At 51.2% G+C, this 16,593-nt stretch overlaps 1 protein-coding gene across 2 annotated transcripts in view; it reads left to right on the top strand.

Moving 5' to 3' along the window:
- The first annotated feature begins 742 nt into the window (after positions 1–742).
- Positions 743–16,593, top strand: part of LOC143650310 (complement C3-like) — a 36,288-nt gene continuing 20,437 nt past the window's right edge. Inside the window, exons 1-20 of one of the 2 annotated variants that reach the window (XM_077120937.1) lie at positions 743–767; positions 1,015–1,072; positions 2,004–2,193; positions 5,070–5,232; positions 5,326–5,396; positions 6,165–6,259; positions 6,366–6,448; positions 6,541–6,631; positions 6,753–6,855; positions 7,281–7,407; positions 7,672–7,787; positions 7,890–8,048; positions 8,932–9,141; positions 9,264–9,470; positions 9,872–10,030; positions 11,490–11,619; positions 11,866–11,937; positions 12,144–12,341; positions 14,852–14,960; positions 15,221–15,306. In XM_077120937.1, coding sequence (XP_076977052.1) covers positions 758–767; positions 1,015–1,072; positions 2,004–2,193; positions 5,070–5,232; positions 5,326–5,396; positions 6,165–6,259; positions 6,366–6,448; positions 6,541–6,631; positions 6,753–6,855; positions 7,281–7,407; positions 7,672–7,787; positions 7,890–8,048; positions 8,932–9,141; positions 9,264–9,470; positions 9,872–10,030; positions 11,490–11,619; positions 11,866–11,937; positions 12,144–12,341; positions 14,852–14,960; positions 15,221–15,306 — 2,437 coding nt within the window. In that variant the 5' untranslated portion in view covers positions 743–757. Of the gene's footprint in view, positions 768–931; positions 1,073–2,003; positions 2,194–5,069; positions 5,233–5,325; positions 5,397–6,164; positions 6,260–6,365; positions 6,449–6,540; positions 6,632–6,752; positions 6,856–7,280; positions 7,408–7,671; positions 7,788–7,889; positions 8,049–8,931; positions 9,142–9,263; positions 9,471–9,871; positions 10,031–11,489; positions 11,620–11,865; positions 11,938–12,143; positions 12,342–14,851; positions 14,961–15,220; positions 15,307–16,593 lie in introns of those variants that run through there. The other variant, XM_077120936.1, reaches the window with a different exon arrangement.

Here is a 16,593-nt window from a genome sequence, read left to right as displayed (position 1 = left end):
GGAAAAAAAAGCAAACAACACAAGATTTGACCATAAGAGTTGCATTTGGGTGAAGGTCTGGACGGCTGGCCACAATGGTGGTGGAAGTCTGCCTTTTCGTTGTACGTCCATTTACAATTTTAGAGTTTGAACCAAATAAATATATTACCTGTTCATACATGCAAAATTAAATATAATTTAAAAAATAATAAAATAATAACATTCTAAGAGGAAGTTGATATGAAATGTTACAGAAGCTAGAAATGGGGGCTTTCTTCAACAGAGACATTTTTAACCACCCTAGCTATTCAGGCATTGTGACAGGTAGGTGAAGGAAGCTTCAGGCCCCTCTTTGAATGGAAATCATGTTCATGTGGTTACCAAACTCCTATACATCCTTCAAAGCCCAACTTAAACATCCCCTCTTCCAAGAAGACATCCCTGAACCTCCAAGAAGCAGAGTTTTTCTCCGGTAAGGAGACACTAGACACTTGGTGGGCTGGGAGTGTCTCTGCTGAGCTTTATCCTGCCTTCCCCTTCAGCCCAGCCCCCCCAAGCATGAAAGCTGCTGGAAGTGAGGACTGGGGCTACTCTAGAGCTCCAGTTTCTAGTATAAAAAAAGTAGATAGTGTTTGATTGATAAACACATGGCTACAAGCAGACTGGGCTTAAAGTCCTCTTTGGACCTTGGATGGTGGAGTTTCTCTCCACCATCAATACATTCAACAGGTGAAAGTCCTTGCTCATAAGCTGGACCTGACCTGAGGGAGGCAAGGGCATGGGGGAAGGTATGTTCACAACGGAGGCGGGCATGACCTTAGGGTACTGGTCTCAGGGGTTGAAAATGCCTAGGAAATGGTATTGAGAAATCTAGGGCAGCTCCAGGGAGGGGAAAAGCCAGAGGAGGAGGGGTGGGGAAAGGAGCACGGGAGCCAGATAAGAAGCAGCCTCCTGCAGCCTCTGCTCACTCCTCTCTGTCCTCTCTCTCCGTCCCTCTGTCCCTCCACTTTCCCTGCACCATGGGACCTGCCTCAGGTTCCAGCCTGTTGCTGCTGCTGCTGACCAGCCTCCCCTTGGCCCTGGGGGATCCTTTGTGAGTAGTCATGGCAACTTCCTCCCCTAAAAAAAAAAAACAGCAACTTCGTGGGATTTGTGGACAAAGGTTCCCATAGAACTCAGGGTGTTTGTGGACACGAGGCTTAGGAAGTTGGAATCTTTATAAATTTGGGCTGCCCATGGGTTTGGGTGTTGGCAGAATTCAGGAATTGTGGGATTAGGCTGTTTGGGGGATTGGATGGTTATAGAATTGGGGGTCTGTAGGTTTAGGAGGTTAGGGATCTGGGCGGATATGAGGTTGAGGTGAGTGTGTGGTTGGGGCAATTTGCAGGGTGTGTAGGTTTGGACTTTACCGGATTTGAGAGTTTGTTTTGTAGGCCCCATTTTGCAGATGGGGAAACTGAGGCACAGAGTGGTTATCAGTTATTGGTCCAAAGGTCACAGCGAGTAAGTGTCAGAGCTGGAAAATAAGCAGGCTCAAGGAAACTCCCTGCAGGACAAGTAGGCTTAGGGGTTGGTACTTTGGGTTTGTGTAGGCTTGGGTGTGTGGATTCGGTTATTTATAGGAGTGGAGTCTTAGAGGCTCAGGTTTGGGGTATTCAGAGAGTTAGGAGTTTAGGGTTTGGGTGCATGTAGGGTTTGGAAGTCTCCAGACTTGGGAGGGTTGCTGGTCCTGGGGTTGAGGGTGTGCGGTTGGTTGATCCTGTCGTTCACAAGCAGGGCAGGGCTGGGTGAGGGTGACAGCCAAGGTGGTCCTGCTCAGGTGGGCGAGGAGGTGGCGGTTCTCAGGGAGGAAATGTGATCTGGAGGCTGGCGCTGGAGCCCCAGCAGTGCCATTGGATCTGCTCCAGGACTGGGAGCTGGTCCAGTATTCGGAAGTGGAGACCGGCTGGGCGCTGACCCCTGCAGCGAGCTGGAGTGTGGGGGCCCTGGCATGAGAGCCCCACCCCGGTGCCCCTCTCCGATAGGTACTCCGTCATCACCCCCAATGTCCTGCGGCTGGAGAACGAGGAGATGGTGGTGCTGGAAGCCCATGAGGTGAACGGAAACGTTCCTGTCATGGTCACCGTCCACGACTTCAGCAAGAAGCAGGTGCTGTCCAGCGAGAACACCGTGCTCACCGATGCCAACGGCCACCTGGCCACCGTCACCGTCAAGGTGGGCCCGGAATGGAGTAGAGGGCTGCCAACACCCAGAGCCCCTCCCTCGTTCTGAGCCCTCCCCCCCCTTTGTCCTTTCCCCCTCCCCAAGCCTCCTTCTCCTCTCTGAGCCCCTTTTTTCTCCTGGACCCCCTATCTCTCTGAGACACTGACCTCTCTTTAAATCTCTCCCCTCTCTGAGCCCTCTCGCCTTTCCGTGTCCCACTTTTTTTTTAAATTGTGAAATATAACGTATGTACAAAAAAGCATTAATTTCCAAGTACATTTTAACAAGTAGTTATGGAACAGATTTTAAAGTTTGATATGGATTACAGTTCAATGATTTTTCATTTTTTCTTCTAGCTGCTCCAAGACACTGGAGACCAACAGAAATAGCAATATAATGATTCAGCAGTCATACTCATTTATTAAATCCTACCTCTGTTGTATTCCTCCTTCTCTTAAATAAGATATATACATAAAAGCAATAAATTTCAAAGTACATTACAGACAATTGGCTGTGGAAAAGATTTCAGGGTTTGGTATGGGTTACAATTCCAAAATTTTAGGTTTTTATTTTTAGCTGCTCTAGGGTACTGAAGGCTAAAAGAAATATCAGTATAATGATTCAGCAATCATACTCATTTGTTAAACCCCACCTTCTCTGTATAACTCCATCATCACCTTTGATTTCTCTCCCACTCTTTAGGGGTATTTGGGCTATGCCCATTCTAACTTTTTCATATTGGAAGGGGCTGTCGATAATATGAAATAGGGAGATAGAACTAGCTGATGTTCTGGAAGGGCTGTGAGTTCCACTTTTTAAAAAACTTCTTTTTATTGTGTAATATAACATATATACAAAGCAAAGAAAGAAAAAAAGCAATAATTTTCAAAACACTCTTCAACAAGTAGTTAAAGGGCAGATCCCAGAGTTTGTCATGGGCTACCAAACCATCATCTCAGGTTTTTCCTTGCAGCTGCTCCAGAACACTGGAGGCTAAGAAGGAATATATATATATTTTAATCATCCAATAGATTTTTTCCCATTTTTTTTGGTGTGAAAAATAACACATATACAAAAAAGCAATAACTTTCAAAGCACAGCATGACAATTAGTTGTAGAACAGATTTCAGAGTCTGGTGTGGGTTACAATTCCACAATTTTAGGTTTTTACTTCTAGCTGCTCTAAGATACTGGAGACTAAAAGAAATATCAATTTAATGAATCAGCAATCATATTCATTTGTTAAACCCTACTTTCTCTGTATAACTCCACCATCACCTTTGATCTTTCTATCCCTCTGTTTAGGGGTGTTTGGGCTATGGTCATTCTTACTTTTTCATGTTGGAAGGGTCTGCCACTAATATGGGGTAGGGAAATGGAAATAGCTGATGTTCTAGAGAGGCTGGGCCTTCTAGGTTTCAGGACTTATCTGGACCAAGGACCCATCTGGAGTTTGTAGGTTTCTGGAAAGTTGCTCTAGTGCATGGAACCCTTGTGGAATCTTACATATTAGGTGTTCTTTAGGATTGGCTGGAATGGTTTTGGTTGGGATTTGGCAAGTTATTATAGGTAGCAAGGTCTAACTGAAGCTTGTGTAAGAGCAACCTCCAGAGTAGCCTCTCTACTCTATTTGAACTCTCTGAACCACTGATACTTTATTAGTTATGCTTTTGTCCCCTTATTTGGTCAGGATGGAATTATCTGGGTCCCACTTTTGAACTGACCCCCTCTCTCAGCTCCTCAGCTCTGAGCCCCCTTCCCCTCTGCTTTAGTGTCTCAGCTGCTAAAACAAACACCATGCCATGGGTTGGCTTCAACAATGGGAGTTTATTGGCTTATGGCTTTGAGGTTAGGAGAAGTGCAAAGTCAAGGCGTCCCAAGGCAATGCTTCCTCCCCAAAGGCTGGGGCCTTCTGGGTGCTGGCCGTTGCTGATACTTGGTCCTTACCTTTCCCATCATATGGTGATGCCCATGGCAGTGCCTTCTTTCTCTTCTGGGTTCCACTGACTTCTAGCTTCTATCTACTCCCCGTGCCTTCTCTTTCAGTGTCCATTTTCCTTTGCATCTAAGGACTTTACCCATATTGGTTGAAGGCACACCTTAACACAAAACATCTACAATGGCCCGATTTACAAATGGGTCCACACCCACAGGAGCAGGGGTTAGGATCTGCACATACCTTTTTTAGGGGGTTCTGACTCAATCTCCAACATTCTCCATTTTCCCTCTGAGACCCTCCCTGCACCTCTGTTCTTTGTCTTCTCATTTTCTATCCCTCTGTCATCGCCACCCCCTCTCCAAGCACCCTCCTTTCTCCAAGACTCTTTCTTTATCTCCTTCCACTTCTGCATACCATCACCTTTCTGACCCCCCCCATGTCTCTGAACACACTCCCCCTCTTTGACTCCTTTCCCTCTCTAAAAACCCCTCTCTGAGTCTCCTCACCTCTGTGAACCCCCTTCTACCTCCTTTCCTCCCTGAGGACTTTCCCCTTCTGAGTTCCCCTCTGATTGCCCTTCCCCCATCCCTCTTTGATCCCCACTCCCTCTTTTCCTTGCTCCTTCCTTGAGCCCCCCCATATCTGAACCCCCTCCTCCTCTGAGACCCCACATCTCTGAGCCCCCTTCCCCCTCTGGGCTCCCTTCTTCTCTCTGAGTCCCTTCCTTCTCTGCAAACCCCTCCACCCTCTCAGTGTCCTTACCTCTCTGAAAGCCTCTCCCTCGAGCCCCCTTCCCCTTTGAGTCCCTCTCTGGTCCCTGCCCCCTTCTGAACCCCTTGGAAACGGAGACCCGGAGTGCTGGGCAGGCTCTGCAGAGCTGAGGGGCAGGTGAGGGCCTGGAGGGAGGACGTGGGCACGGGGCCCTGAGGATATTTTGCCCCACACCTAGGTCCCGGCAGACAAGGACTTCTTAGCAGGGAAGGGGAAGAAGTTCGTGATCGTCCAGGCGTCCTTCGGCGCTGTCCAGGTGGAGAAGGTGGTCTTGGTGAGCCTGCAGACCGGATACCTCTTCATTCAGACGGACAAGACCATCTACACCCCGGGCTCCACAGGTGAGGGGCGGCGGTGGCTGGAGACCGGCGCGCGGGGGTGCGGAGGGGCCGCGCCCGGCAGCGTCTCAACTTTTTCTTCCCACCTCCGCCCAGTCCTTTACCGCGTCTACTCTGTGGACCAGAACCTGATACCCGTTCGCCGGACCGTTGTCATCAGCATCGAGGTACCTGGGGCCCCAGGGACAACTGGGCAGAGACTCGGGGAAGGCAAAGAGGTAGAGGGAGTCGGGGACACTGACCCCAGACGCAGGCTTCAGAAAGAGCTCAGAGGTGGAGACCCAGAGACAGCAACAGAGAGAGGCCCGGAGACGCAGGGAGATGTGTGGAGCGGGGCTGGTGCTGGATTCCGGCTGCAGACAACCCCCCCCCCCCCCCGGGTGACTGTGTGACCCTGGCAGGTCATTTCACCTTGCTGAGCTGGGGCTACAGAGATAATAATTCTAGGTAGCCTGTCCTTCTCACGGCAGCCAGAGGGCGCCGATGAGACCCGAGTCCGCCCGCAGCCTCCAGGGCTCCCACCTGGCTCATTTGGGACAGCCTGCTCTGTCCTTTCCCTGCCCTCCCCACTTCCACTCTTCCCCTCCCCAGGCTTACAGGCCTTTCATTGCTATTCTAATAAGTAAAAACGAACTAATCAGTGACCTAATGCATAGTCCAGGGCCTGGCATTAAGTGAGTGTTATAAATGCCAGTTATTTATTAACTCTGCTCCAAGCCAAGGAGGAAGGTGCTACTATTTTCTACTTTTTACAGAAATGCAGACAGTACAGAGAGGAGAAGGAACTGGCTCAAGGCCTCATAGCTTGTGGGGTTTTGGACGTGGGCCAGGGAGGCAGGTCCATGCTCTCCCTACTGCCCCAGTAGATGTGGTGCAGAGAGGGGGTGCAGACACAAAGGGACCCTTCATCTGATCCACCTCCCTGTCTCCCACAGACCCCTGAAGGCGTTCTCGTCAAGCGTGACTCCCGATCTTCTCAAAAATATTTAGGCATTTTGCCTTTGGCCTGGAACATTCCGGAGCTGGTCAAGTACGTGAGGCCCTCCGGGAGGGGGTCCCTGACTCCCCGATGCCAGGAGCTGGTGTGGGTGGGGGGAGGGGGCCCGGCAGGGCCACTCACCCGGCCTTTCCCGCAGCATGGGGCAGTGGAAAATCCTAGCCCACTACGATGATTCCCCGCAGCAGGTCTTCTCTGCCGAGTTTGAGGTGAAGGAGTACGGTAAGAGGGGGCGGGTCCTGGGTGGGGGGACCCCGCCCTCTCGGAGCGCTGGCCCAGCGCCAGCCCCCAGCTGACGTCATCCCTCCCTGCAGTGCTGCCCAGCTTCGAGGTCCTGGTGGAGCCTGAAGAGAAATTCTACTATGTCGATGACCCCAAGGGACTGGCGGTCACCATCACAGCCAGGTGAGCTGGGGGCGGGGCCAGAGGACGGGGCCTGGCTCTGGGTCCTTTGCCACAGCGAGTGGAAGGTGGGGGAGACTCAGCTTCCCAGGAGGGAGGGTCTGAGGCCCGCAACACCTCACAGGTTCTTATATGGGAAGAACGTGGATGGAACTGCCTTCGTCATCTTTGGCGTGCAGGATGGAGACCAGAGGATTTCGCTGTCCCAGTCCCTCACTCGCGTTGTGGTACCTGACGGAGGCCCCCCTCTCTGATCCCCTTGCCCCTCCCCTGCCTAAGCCCCTCTCCAGCTGAGCCCCTCCCCCTCTGAGACCCCTCCCCCTGAGCACCATGGCTAAGTCTTTTTCCAGCTGAGCCCCTCCCCCTCTGAGACCCCTCCCCCTGAGCACCATGGCTAAGCCCCTCTCCAGCTGAGCCCCTCCCCCTCTGGTACCCCTCCCCCTGAGCACCATGGCTAAGTCTCTTTCCAGTTGAGCCCCTCCCCCTCTGAGACCCCTCCCCCAGAGCCCCTCCCCTGCCTAAGCCCCTCTTCAGCTGAGGCCCTCCCCTCTCTGGGTGCCCTTTCCCCTGAGACCCCTCCCCCTTGGAGACCCCTCCCCCCTGAACCCCCTTCGGCGAGCCCCGCCCCTTTCTGCACACCCTTCTCCCCCAGGTGGAAGATGGCACCGCGGAGGCCCTGCTCCGCCGGCAGGTCCTTCTGGATGGGGTGCAGCCCTCCCGAGCCGAGGCCCTGGTTGGGAAGTCATTGTATGTGTCGGTCACCGTCATCCTGCACTCAGGTGAGCCGGAAGGAGCAGGCTGGTCCTGCACTCAGGTGAGCCAGAAGGAGCAGGCTGGTCCGAGGGCGGAGACCCAATACCGCCACGTGGTCCAGTCTGAGAGCCGAGGCGCTGACAGAGGACGAAGCCCAGGCGGAGGGTCCGGCCTGGTCCTGGGGTTGGCCTGATGAGGGGGGAGGACGGTACAGTGTGAGGGTGGAAGCCCCGTGGAACTGGTGTCCGGTCTGACAGGGGAGGCCTGACCCTCCTGAATGGCCCCTTCAGGCAGCGACATGGTGGAGGCAGAGCGCAGCGGGATCCCCATTGTCACCTCCCCCTACCAGATCCACTTCACCAAGATGCCCAAGTACTTCAAACCAGCCATGCCCTTCGACCTCATGGTGAGATCCGGGCAGAGCTCCACCATCACGAGCCCCCGCCCCCTAGTTCCGGCCACTCCTCTGAGCCTGCGTGAACCCCTCCGCCTGCCCTTGCCCCCACAGGTGTACGTGACCAACCCCGATGGCTCTCCAGCAGGCGGGGTCCCCATCGTGATCAAGGAAGACAGAGAAGAAGAGGAGGTGGGGTCTTTCACCCAGAATGATGGAGTGGCCAAGTTGACGATTAACACCCCCAACACCCGGAAACCCTTGAGCATCTCGGTGAGTCAGGGCCAGCCACCGGACCCATCCCCACCTCCACCATCTCCACCGAGAAGACCTTTATTTGTACAATGCGGTCCTGCCATTTGCATGAAGAGGGTCTGTTTTTGCATAGAGGGGTCCTTTCTTGTGCAAAAAGGGGTCCTGCCATTACATGAAGAAGTCATCCTTTGCATGGAGGCGTTTTCCACTTGCAAGCAGGGGTCCTGCCTTTTGCATCCACGGATCCTGCATTTGCACAGTGGGCTCTTTCATTTGCACAGAGGGGTCCCACCTTCTGCCTAGAGGGGTTCACATGTAAACAGACCTCTTCCACTTGCATGTCATCATCTTGTCACTTTTATGGCGAGGCGCTCTGCCGCACAGGCAGTTCTGCCCTTCAGACAGAGGAGTCTGAATCTTGCAAGGAGGATCTCTGCAGTTTACATAGAGGGGTCCATGATTTGCATGACAGATCTGTACTGGAGATCAAAGTCCCAAATCAGTCTCACTGGGTTAAAATCAAGGCGTTGATGAGGCAGTGTTCCCTCTGGAGGCTCTAGGGTAGAATCCATTTCCTTGCCTTCTCCAGCTTCCAGAGGCCACCCTGCATTCCTTGGCTCAGGGTCCCTTCATCCATCTCTAAAGCTCTCAGCTTGGCATCTTCAAATCTCTCTCTCTGACTCTCCTGCCTCCCTCACATAAGGCACCTGGTGATGACATTGGGCCCACCTGCATAATCCAGGATAATTTCCCCATCTCATGATCCTTACTTTAATTGCATCTGCAAAGCCCCTTTTGCTATGTCAAGTACCATATTCCCAAATCCCAGGGATTAGGACTTGGGCATCTTTGGGAACCACTGTTCAGCCCAGCTCAGCGTGCATCCCTCTGTCCTGCCCAGGTGCGCACGAAGAAGAAGGGTATCCCGGAGGCACGACAGGCCAACAGGACGATGCAGGCTATCCCCTACACCACCATGGGCAACTCCAACAACTATCTCCATCTCTCTGTGTCCCACATGGAGCTCAGACCAGGGGAGAACATCAATGTCAATTTCCACCTGCGAGCTGATCCTGGCCTGGACACCAGCATCCGTTACTACACCTATCTGGTCTGTGGCTGTCCCCAGCTTCCAGGCTCCTAGACCCCTCCAGCCCCTCCTCCTCATTTCTCCAGCACCACCCAGACCCTCCCACAGCCCTGATTCCCCCTCCTCCCTCTCTGTCCCCCCAGATCATGAACAAGGGGAAGCTGTTGAAGGCAGGGCGCCAGGTGAGAAAGCCTGGCCAGAACCTGGTGGTTCTACCTTTGGCCATCACCTCGGATTTCATCCCTTCCTTCCGCTTGGTGGCCTATTACACACTGATGGGCAACAACCGTCGGAGGGAGGTGGTGGCCGACTCCTTGTGGGTGGACGTCAAGGACTCGTGTGTGGGCACGGTGAGTTCCCTGGATCTCTTTGTGCCTGTCTTGGGCATCTCGGGCTTTTCTCAGCTCCCTCTGTCCCTGCCTCTCTCCAGCCCTTTGAACCTTTGTTTCTCCTGCCCTCTGAACCCATTTCTCTCCAGTGTGCAAGATTCCTGCCTCTCTCTTCATCTTTTCCATCTTGATCCTTCTCCCCTCTGCTTCAGTCTTGACATCTCTCACTTGTGCCCTTGTTCTCTTTCTTTGCCTTCTTTTTTAAGTTTGCTGCTATCAACTCTCTGCCCATCTCTTTCTTCTCTCTGTATCCACATTTCTCTTGTCTTCAGTCCAACCGAGGACTTTCTCTGCCCTTGGCTAACTGAGGTTGGGGCCTCATCAGGCTGACTTCTCCTTCATGACTTCCATCATCTCCACAGCTGGTGGTGAAAAGTGGCGGGAAGGCGGAGAACAGGCATTTTCCAGGACAGCAGATATCCCTCAAGATAGAGGGTGACCATGGGGCCAGAGTGGGGCTGGTGGCCGTGGACAAGGGTGTGTTTGTGTTGAGTAAGAAGCAAAGGCTGACACAGAGTAAGGTGTGTACCTGGGTGCCTGAGGTTGGGTTGATCCTTGGGATAAGTGATAGGGTGGGTTTGGAGTTGGACTTGAAGATGGGACTATGGATGGACAGGGTAATGTTGGGATGTCAAGGATTACGTGTAGGCAATTTTACCGTATTGCACTATGGCAATGCCAATAGAAGGGTTTTATGGAATTGTCTAATGTGGGCTACCTGAGGATGGGAACAAGGTCAGAGATGGGGTTGGGAAGGATGAGGAGAGTTGGAGTGGGTTTGGGAGTGAGGATAGGAATGCAATGGGGTGCAAAGGGGAGTGGAGAAAATTAGGCACGTGGTTAAGGTAGGAGTGGGAATGGAGACGAGACTAGGACTAGGAATGAAGATGGAGAAAGGAATCACATTGGGATGAGGTTGGGAATGAACATGAAGTGAGGTAAAGTCAGTTGGGGAATGAGAATAGGTGTTCAACGGGGCTTGGGGGGAATGGAGATAAGGTTAGGAATGGGGTTGGGGTAATGGTGGGCTGTGGATGAGAATGTGGTTAAGAATAGAGATGGAGAAAGGATGGGGGTGGGGTAAGGTTGGGAGAGGAAATAGAAATGGTGTTGGGAGAGGGCTGAGAGTGAAGATGGGAATGGGGTTGAGAGAGGGTTGGGAACAAAAGTGAGAAGAGTTGGAGTGGGTGTGAGAATGAGGATAAAGATGCAATAGGGTGCAAGGGGGGAATGGAGAACATTAGGTATGTGATTGGGACAGAGGTGAGAATGGAGATAAGCATATGGCTAAGAATAAAGATGGAGAAAGGAATGGGGTTGGGGTAGGGTTGAGAGTGAGATGGGAATGGGGCTGGGATAGGTTACGAATGGAGTCGGGATGGATGTAGGAATAGTTTCGGGATGTTGATGGAATTGGGTACACTTGGAAATGCAGATGGAGATGTAGTTGGGGTTGGGATAGGGTTGGGAGTGGATATGGGAATGGGTTGGGATGGGGTTGGGAATGATGATGGGTTGGGAATGGAGATGGGGCTGGGGATAGTGGAAAAGTTTGTGAATGATGATGGATTGGGTGTAGAGTTAAGGTGGGGATGGCTTTGGGAAGGAGACTGAAGACAGGGTTGGAGAGGGGCTGGAGAGTGGGGTGAGGGTTGGGGTTGAGAATGGGGTTAGGGTTGTGGGAGGAGATAGGGATGAGGTTGGAGAAGGGATGGATGGAGATGGCAAAAAAGGGTTGGATGAGGATGGGAGTAGTGATTGTGCAGGCATAGAAATGGAGGGAAGGTGGATGTGGAGATGGGGCTGGGGAAGGTGCGGTGTGGTTGGGGGTAGGGGTGCAGTTGGGGTGGGGTTCTGGAAGGGATTTGGTGAGGGTGAGTTTGGTGGGGTGGGGGAGAGGCGGGCAGACAAAGGTGGTAGTGGTTTGGCAGCAGCACTGCTGTCCTGGACTCACCCATCCTGGGCTCCCTCTTCCCACAGATCTGGGATGTGGTGGAGAAGGCAGACATCGGCTGCACTCCGGGCAGTGGAAAGGACTTTGCAGGTGTCTTTAAGGATGCAGGCCTGGTCTTCCAGACCAACAAGGATCTGCCGAGCACTGACAGGGCAGGTGAGGACGCAGCCCATGCCCCGTCCAAGGAGGGAAGCTTCTCAGAGTCTCAGATGCAGGGTCAGGGGAGCTCAGTGGTTAAGGCAGGTGCCTGGACTCAGGAGGATCTGGCTTTGGGTCCTACTTCCCCCACCGACTAGCAAATCACTTCTCTCTGGGCTCATTTTCCTCATCCGCCACATGGGAACAATGATGCCAAGAACCTGCAGCAGGCCCCGCTAATCACCCTGTCCCCCTGCCCCTCAGAGCTCGAGTGCCCGAAGCCAGCCACCCGCCGCCGTCGCTCTGTGCAGCTCATGGAGAAGAGGATGGACAAAGGTGGGAACCCTCAGCTGACCCTTACCCACCCCCACGCCACGCCTGAGCTTCGTCCCTAGGGGATCCCATCCTGACCCTTTAAAGAGTAAAAGAGGGAGAAGGGGAGGGCCTGTCCTTGGGGAAGTTCTCCCTGGAGTCTGCCCCGAGTCTGTCCTGCTTCGAGGCACTCTGATGAGGGTCTGATATGGCGGGCTCTGCTCCGACAGTGGGTCAGTACACGGACAAGCTCCTACGTAAGTGCTGTGAAGGCGGCATGCGGGAGAACCCGATGAAGTTCTCGTGTGAGCGCAGGGTCGAGTATGTCTCGGGCGAGGCGTGCAAGAAGGCTTTCCTCGACTGCTGCCTGTACATCACCCAGGAGCGGCTGAAGCACACCCGGGTTGGTGCTCTGGACCTGGCCAGGAGTGAGTCTGATGGTGGGGTCCCCACGGTGGGTGCGGGGCAGAGGCTGTTCTCTTCTCTCTGAGAAGGAAGGATGTCCCCACCTGAAGGAGGAGGGAGGAGCCTGTCTGAAAAGGAAGGATGCCCCTATCTGAGTAGGGTCTACACGCTTGTTTGAGGCAGGAGACTTTCAGATGAGGGATCTGGTGATTCAGCTCTGAGGGCAGGAGAGGGACCTCATCTAAAGGGGGAGGGGATCCCCTATCGGAGGACCATTTTAACCCTGCCCCGGTCAGTGTGAGGGTTGACAGGGCCAGTGTCCCTGGACATTATATTCCAAAGGAAAGTTCTAGGTGACGAGGCTGGGCATACTAATCACCGATGTGAAGACCAGGACGGGATGTGTCCTTACCTTTACCAAAGGGACCTGACTGATGTTGCCTTCCAAAGAGAGAAGCTTAACTCCATGAGTTAACCAACAATGTTCATTCATCCATCCATCCATCCATCCATCCATCCATCCATCCATCCATCCATTCATCCATTCATTCCTTTTTGGATAAGCTAAAACATTTAAATACTTGAAACTTTACAGCTCACACCAAATAAACGCCCAGCAAAGCAAAGAGTAGTTTCTTTTACAATAAACTTATTTTAGTCAAAACCACAATGGTCTCTGCCACAATTTGGCATTTACGAAATTGAAAAAAGCTGTCGCTGCTATCTTCTGAACCTGAGTTGCCCAGTCATATCTTTTAGTCAACCACTTTTTTTTTTTTTTATCTCTGGCACGGATAGACACCGGGAATCGAACCTGGGTCTCCAGGATGGCAGGGGAGAACTCTGCCTGCTGAGCCACCGTGGCCCACCTTTTAGTTAGCAAAAGACATTTTTGCCCCTTCTAATGGGCGTCCTCAAAATTGAATACGTGGAAAACACCTGTCAGGCAATCCAACCTTTTGTGCCGATCAACTCAACAAATTCACCATTCCTTTTAACCTGTCCAAATTTCATTATTTAATAATTTTATGTGGAGTGGTAATTACCTTGATGGTAGCTTTAATGAGTTACCTGAAATTTTATTTTGACCCTTCCATCATTTTCATGGGGAATTAGAAATCCATTGTCCAATCGGTTTAGAAGAGCAAAAGTAAATGTGGGTTGGTTTTTGAAATTGTGGGAGACTGCATTTCATCAATTATGTGATGCAAAGTAATAAAAGAGAACACCTTTGCTTAAAAATTATGACAAAAAAGGCATGAAGTTTATAATGTGAATGAGCAAAGAGTTCTACCTGCAATCCCTTTGCAATTATAATAATCTAGACATGATGGTCTCTATTCCACTGCCTTAGAGAGTCATGACCGAGGAAAAGGCTTTCTTTTCCAAAGAAGAGATCATCTGAAAGCTACTAGGATATTACACAAAACCCATGACCTACTTGTACTGGGTGTTTTTTTCCCAGCGTTATGTAATGTCTTTAGTCCATTGGGGATTGGTTGTAGAATTGCTTAACTATTACTACCCCAAAAGCTCTGTGATGGATTAGTCCAGGGTCTGGGTGGATGTAGACATCTGTGGAATCCCACCTACTTTGTTGTTATGGGGACCCAGAGATGAATTGAAATCTGCCCATCTTTTTTTTTCTTTGTTGTATGCTTGGGGTCATATTTCTCTTCTTTTTCCATGTGAGTTTCTCATTATTGCAGCACCATTTGTTGAATTTTGTTTGCTTGTTTTTCTTATTTGTTTTTTTTTTGCTTTTTTGGGGGGCGAGGAAGTGCATGGGCTGGGAATCGAACCCGGGTCTCCCGCATGACAGGCAGGAATTCTACCACCAAACTACCCTTGCACCCTCATCATTTTTATTTGTTTCTTTTTTTTATTTTTTTATTTTTTTTGCATGGGCAGGCACCGGGAATCGAACCTGGGTCACTGGCATGGCAGGCGAGAACTCTGCCTGCTGAGCCACCATGGCCTGCCCTTGTTTCTTGTTTCTTTTTAATTTTTTGAACTATTTCTTCCAGTACTCCAGCAAGACTCAAGAAGTTCTATCAGCATTTATTTATTTATTTTTCTTTTTCTATCAGCGTTTTTGAGGAAAGCCCAGCAGGGTTGGTTTCTATTTCAGTCCAGTTTTATTTATTTGCTTGTGATGCCAAGCTGGCTTTTACAGGCCATCACCTCTTCCGTGGCTTCTGTTGGTTGGGAAAGCACTATTGTATACTTTGGGCACAGTAGACGGTGCCCTGGGCCCATGGTAATTTCGGGGGCCCATGAAAATGTTTGCATTTCTTTGACACCCAGAAGGAATAAATGATAATCCAGCTTGAATTATACTCATCTTTATGCCAACGCCATCATAAAATTTAATTTAGCAAAGCAGAAGTATGTTGGGTCCCTAAAAGTCATAATGGGGCCCTGAGTTGGTTTTGCTGCTGGGAATCTCTCCAGAACTGCAGGAACTGGGGATGAAAGGAGCAGGTTGCAGGGGGCGGGGGAGGGTCTGTTCTAATCCCAGATGGTCGATCAGGTGATTTGAATGAGGACATAATCCCAGAAGAAGACATCACTTCCCGGAGCCAGTTCCCTGAAAGCTGGCTGTGGACCATCGAGGAGATGAAAGAACCAGAGAAAAACGGGTACGGCTGGGACCCCTCCACGTCAACCCCCAGCAGGGTCACATCAGACCCCTGCCCTTAACTTGGAGACCCCAACCCTTCACCCCCCTTCCCTTTCCTGGAGTCACAGCACAACCTGGAAAATCAGCATTTGGGCTGCCCACATGTGCCTTTCTCCCTGGAGACTTCTCAGCCCCCTCCAGTGGGTCCCTTAGGGCCCTGCCCACCAGCCCCTCCCCATCCCCGTCTTCTCCTAATGCCCCTGCCTCCCCTGCACCCAGAATCTCCACAAAGACCATGAACGTGTTCTTGAAGGACTCCATCACCACCTGGGAGATTCTGGCCGTGAGCTTGTCTGACAAGAAAGGTGAGCAGAGTGGCGGCCCCACCCTGGGGAGCCAGGGACCCCAGGACCCCTGGAGTCTCCTCATCCCATCCTGACACATCTGTCTTGGTGGCTCGCACCTGTGCCCTGGTTACTACAGAGGAGACACGGGTGGCCCATGGGGGATACGTGCTCTAAAGCCGGTGCTGTTGCAAGCACAGAAACCATTGAGGGGCAGTGTCGACACCACAGGGGGGAAGATGAGGAAGAAAAGAGGCACGGGGGAAGCAGTGTGAAATGCCTGATTGAAACATCGGTAGTCAGATGGTGACAGGGGACAAGGTGGACAGAGGGCGCTCTCTGGGCCGCACGCCTGCTCCTCCACCAACAAACTGCCCGTGTGGGCACCTGGCCAGCCCTGGCAAAGGGGGCTACTTTATGGCTGGGCTGGGACTAGGGCGAGGAGTGCAGGATTTAAGGCGGTGCCGAAATGGAGATAAATAACATCTTAATACACCTTTCTAAAAATCAGAATGGATGAAAGAAATCCATTTTGTACCAAAATATTAAAAATTTGGATAAAAACTCCTTCATGCAGAGCCAAATTGGAATCTGAGGCCAAAGGAAAAGTGTGTGCTTCTTATGCAAGTTTTATGTGTTTTGTTTTAAAGAGTAAGTTTTTTTTTCTCCTCAGAATAAAGCAGTTGAAAAAACAATGAAACATTAAAAATCTCATTAAAAAGTTCTCAGCATTAAGTGTAAATATCCTTTTTATTCCCAAAACACAATTTATTATAATTTTATTTTCCTGTCTATAAGCAAAGTATTGATGCTGTGGCATCAGTAATATTTTCAAATTCTGCTTCTTTCATTTTCAAAATTGTCCTCTTTGGCAGTTTCTCCTGAACAAGGGGCGCCCTCAAATAACAAGTATATCAGAGGCATATTTTCTCTTTTGCCTCAAGCTCCAATATGGCTTGCCACGACCTTGGTTTCTAAGTCCATCGGGGAGTTAAATCAGAATATCTTTGCTTTACCTGTCATACATTTTCACATATCGAGGTCTTTTGTAAGACTGTTCTAATGTAAAGTTCCTGCAGCTGGGAAACAAATGGAAAACTGCAGGTTGCATCCATGCTGCTCACAGCGGGACCCTGGCCCTGAGCCAGCAGCTTCTGCCTTTTCCAGGATCTGTTAGGAAGTTACCCAGATCCCCGGGGACCTGGAAGGGCATGAATATTTGAGCAGCTCTGCTTTAAATCCCGGTCCTCAGCCTCAGCAGTACTGACCTTCTGTGCTGGACAAATCTCTGAGTGGGGGGCCATCCCG

Source organism: Tamandua tetradactyla, chromosome 11, assembly GCF_023851605.1.
Source record: "Tamandua tetradactyla isolate mTamTet1 chromosome 11, mTamTet1.pri, whole genome shotgun sequence".
Taxonomy (NCBI): Eukaryota; Metazoa; Chordata; class Mammalia; order Pilosa; family Myrmecophagidae; genus Tamandua; species Tamandua tetradactyla.
This window is presented reverse-complemented; position numbering and strand designations above follow the sequence as displayed.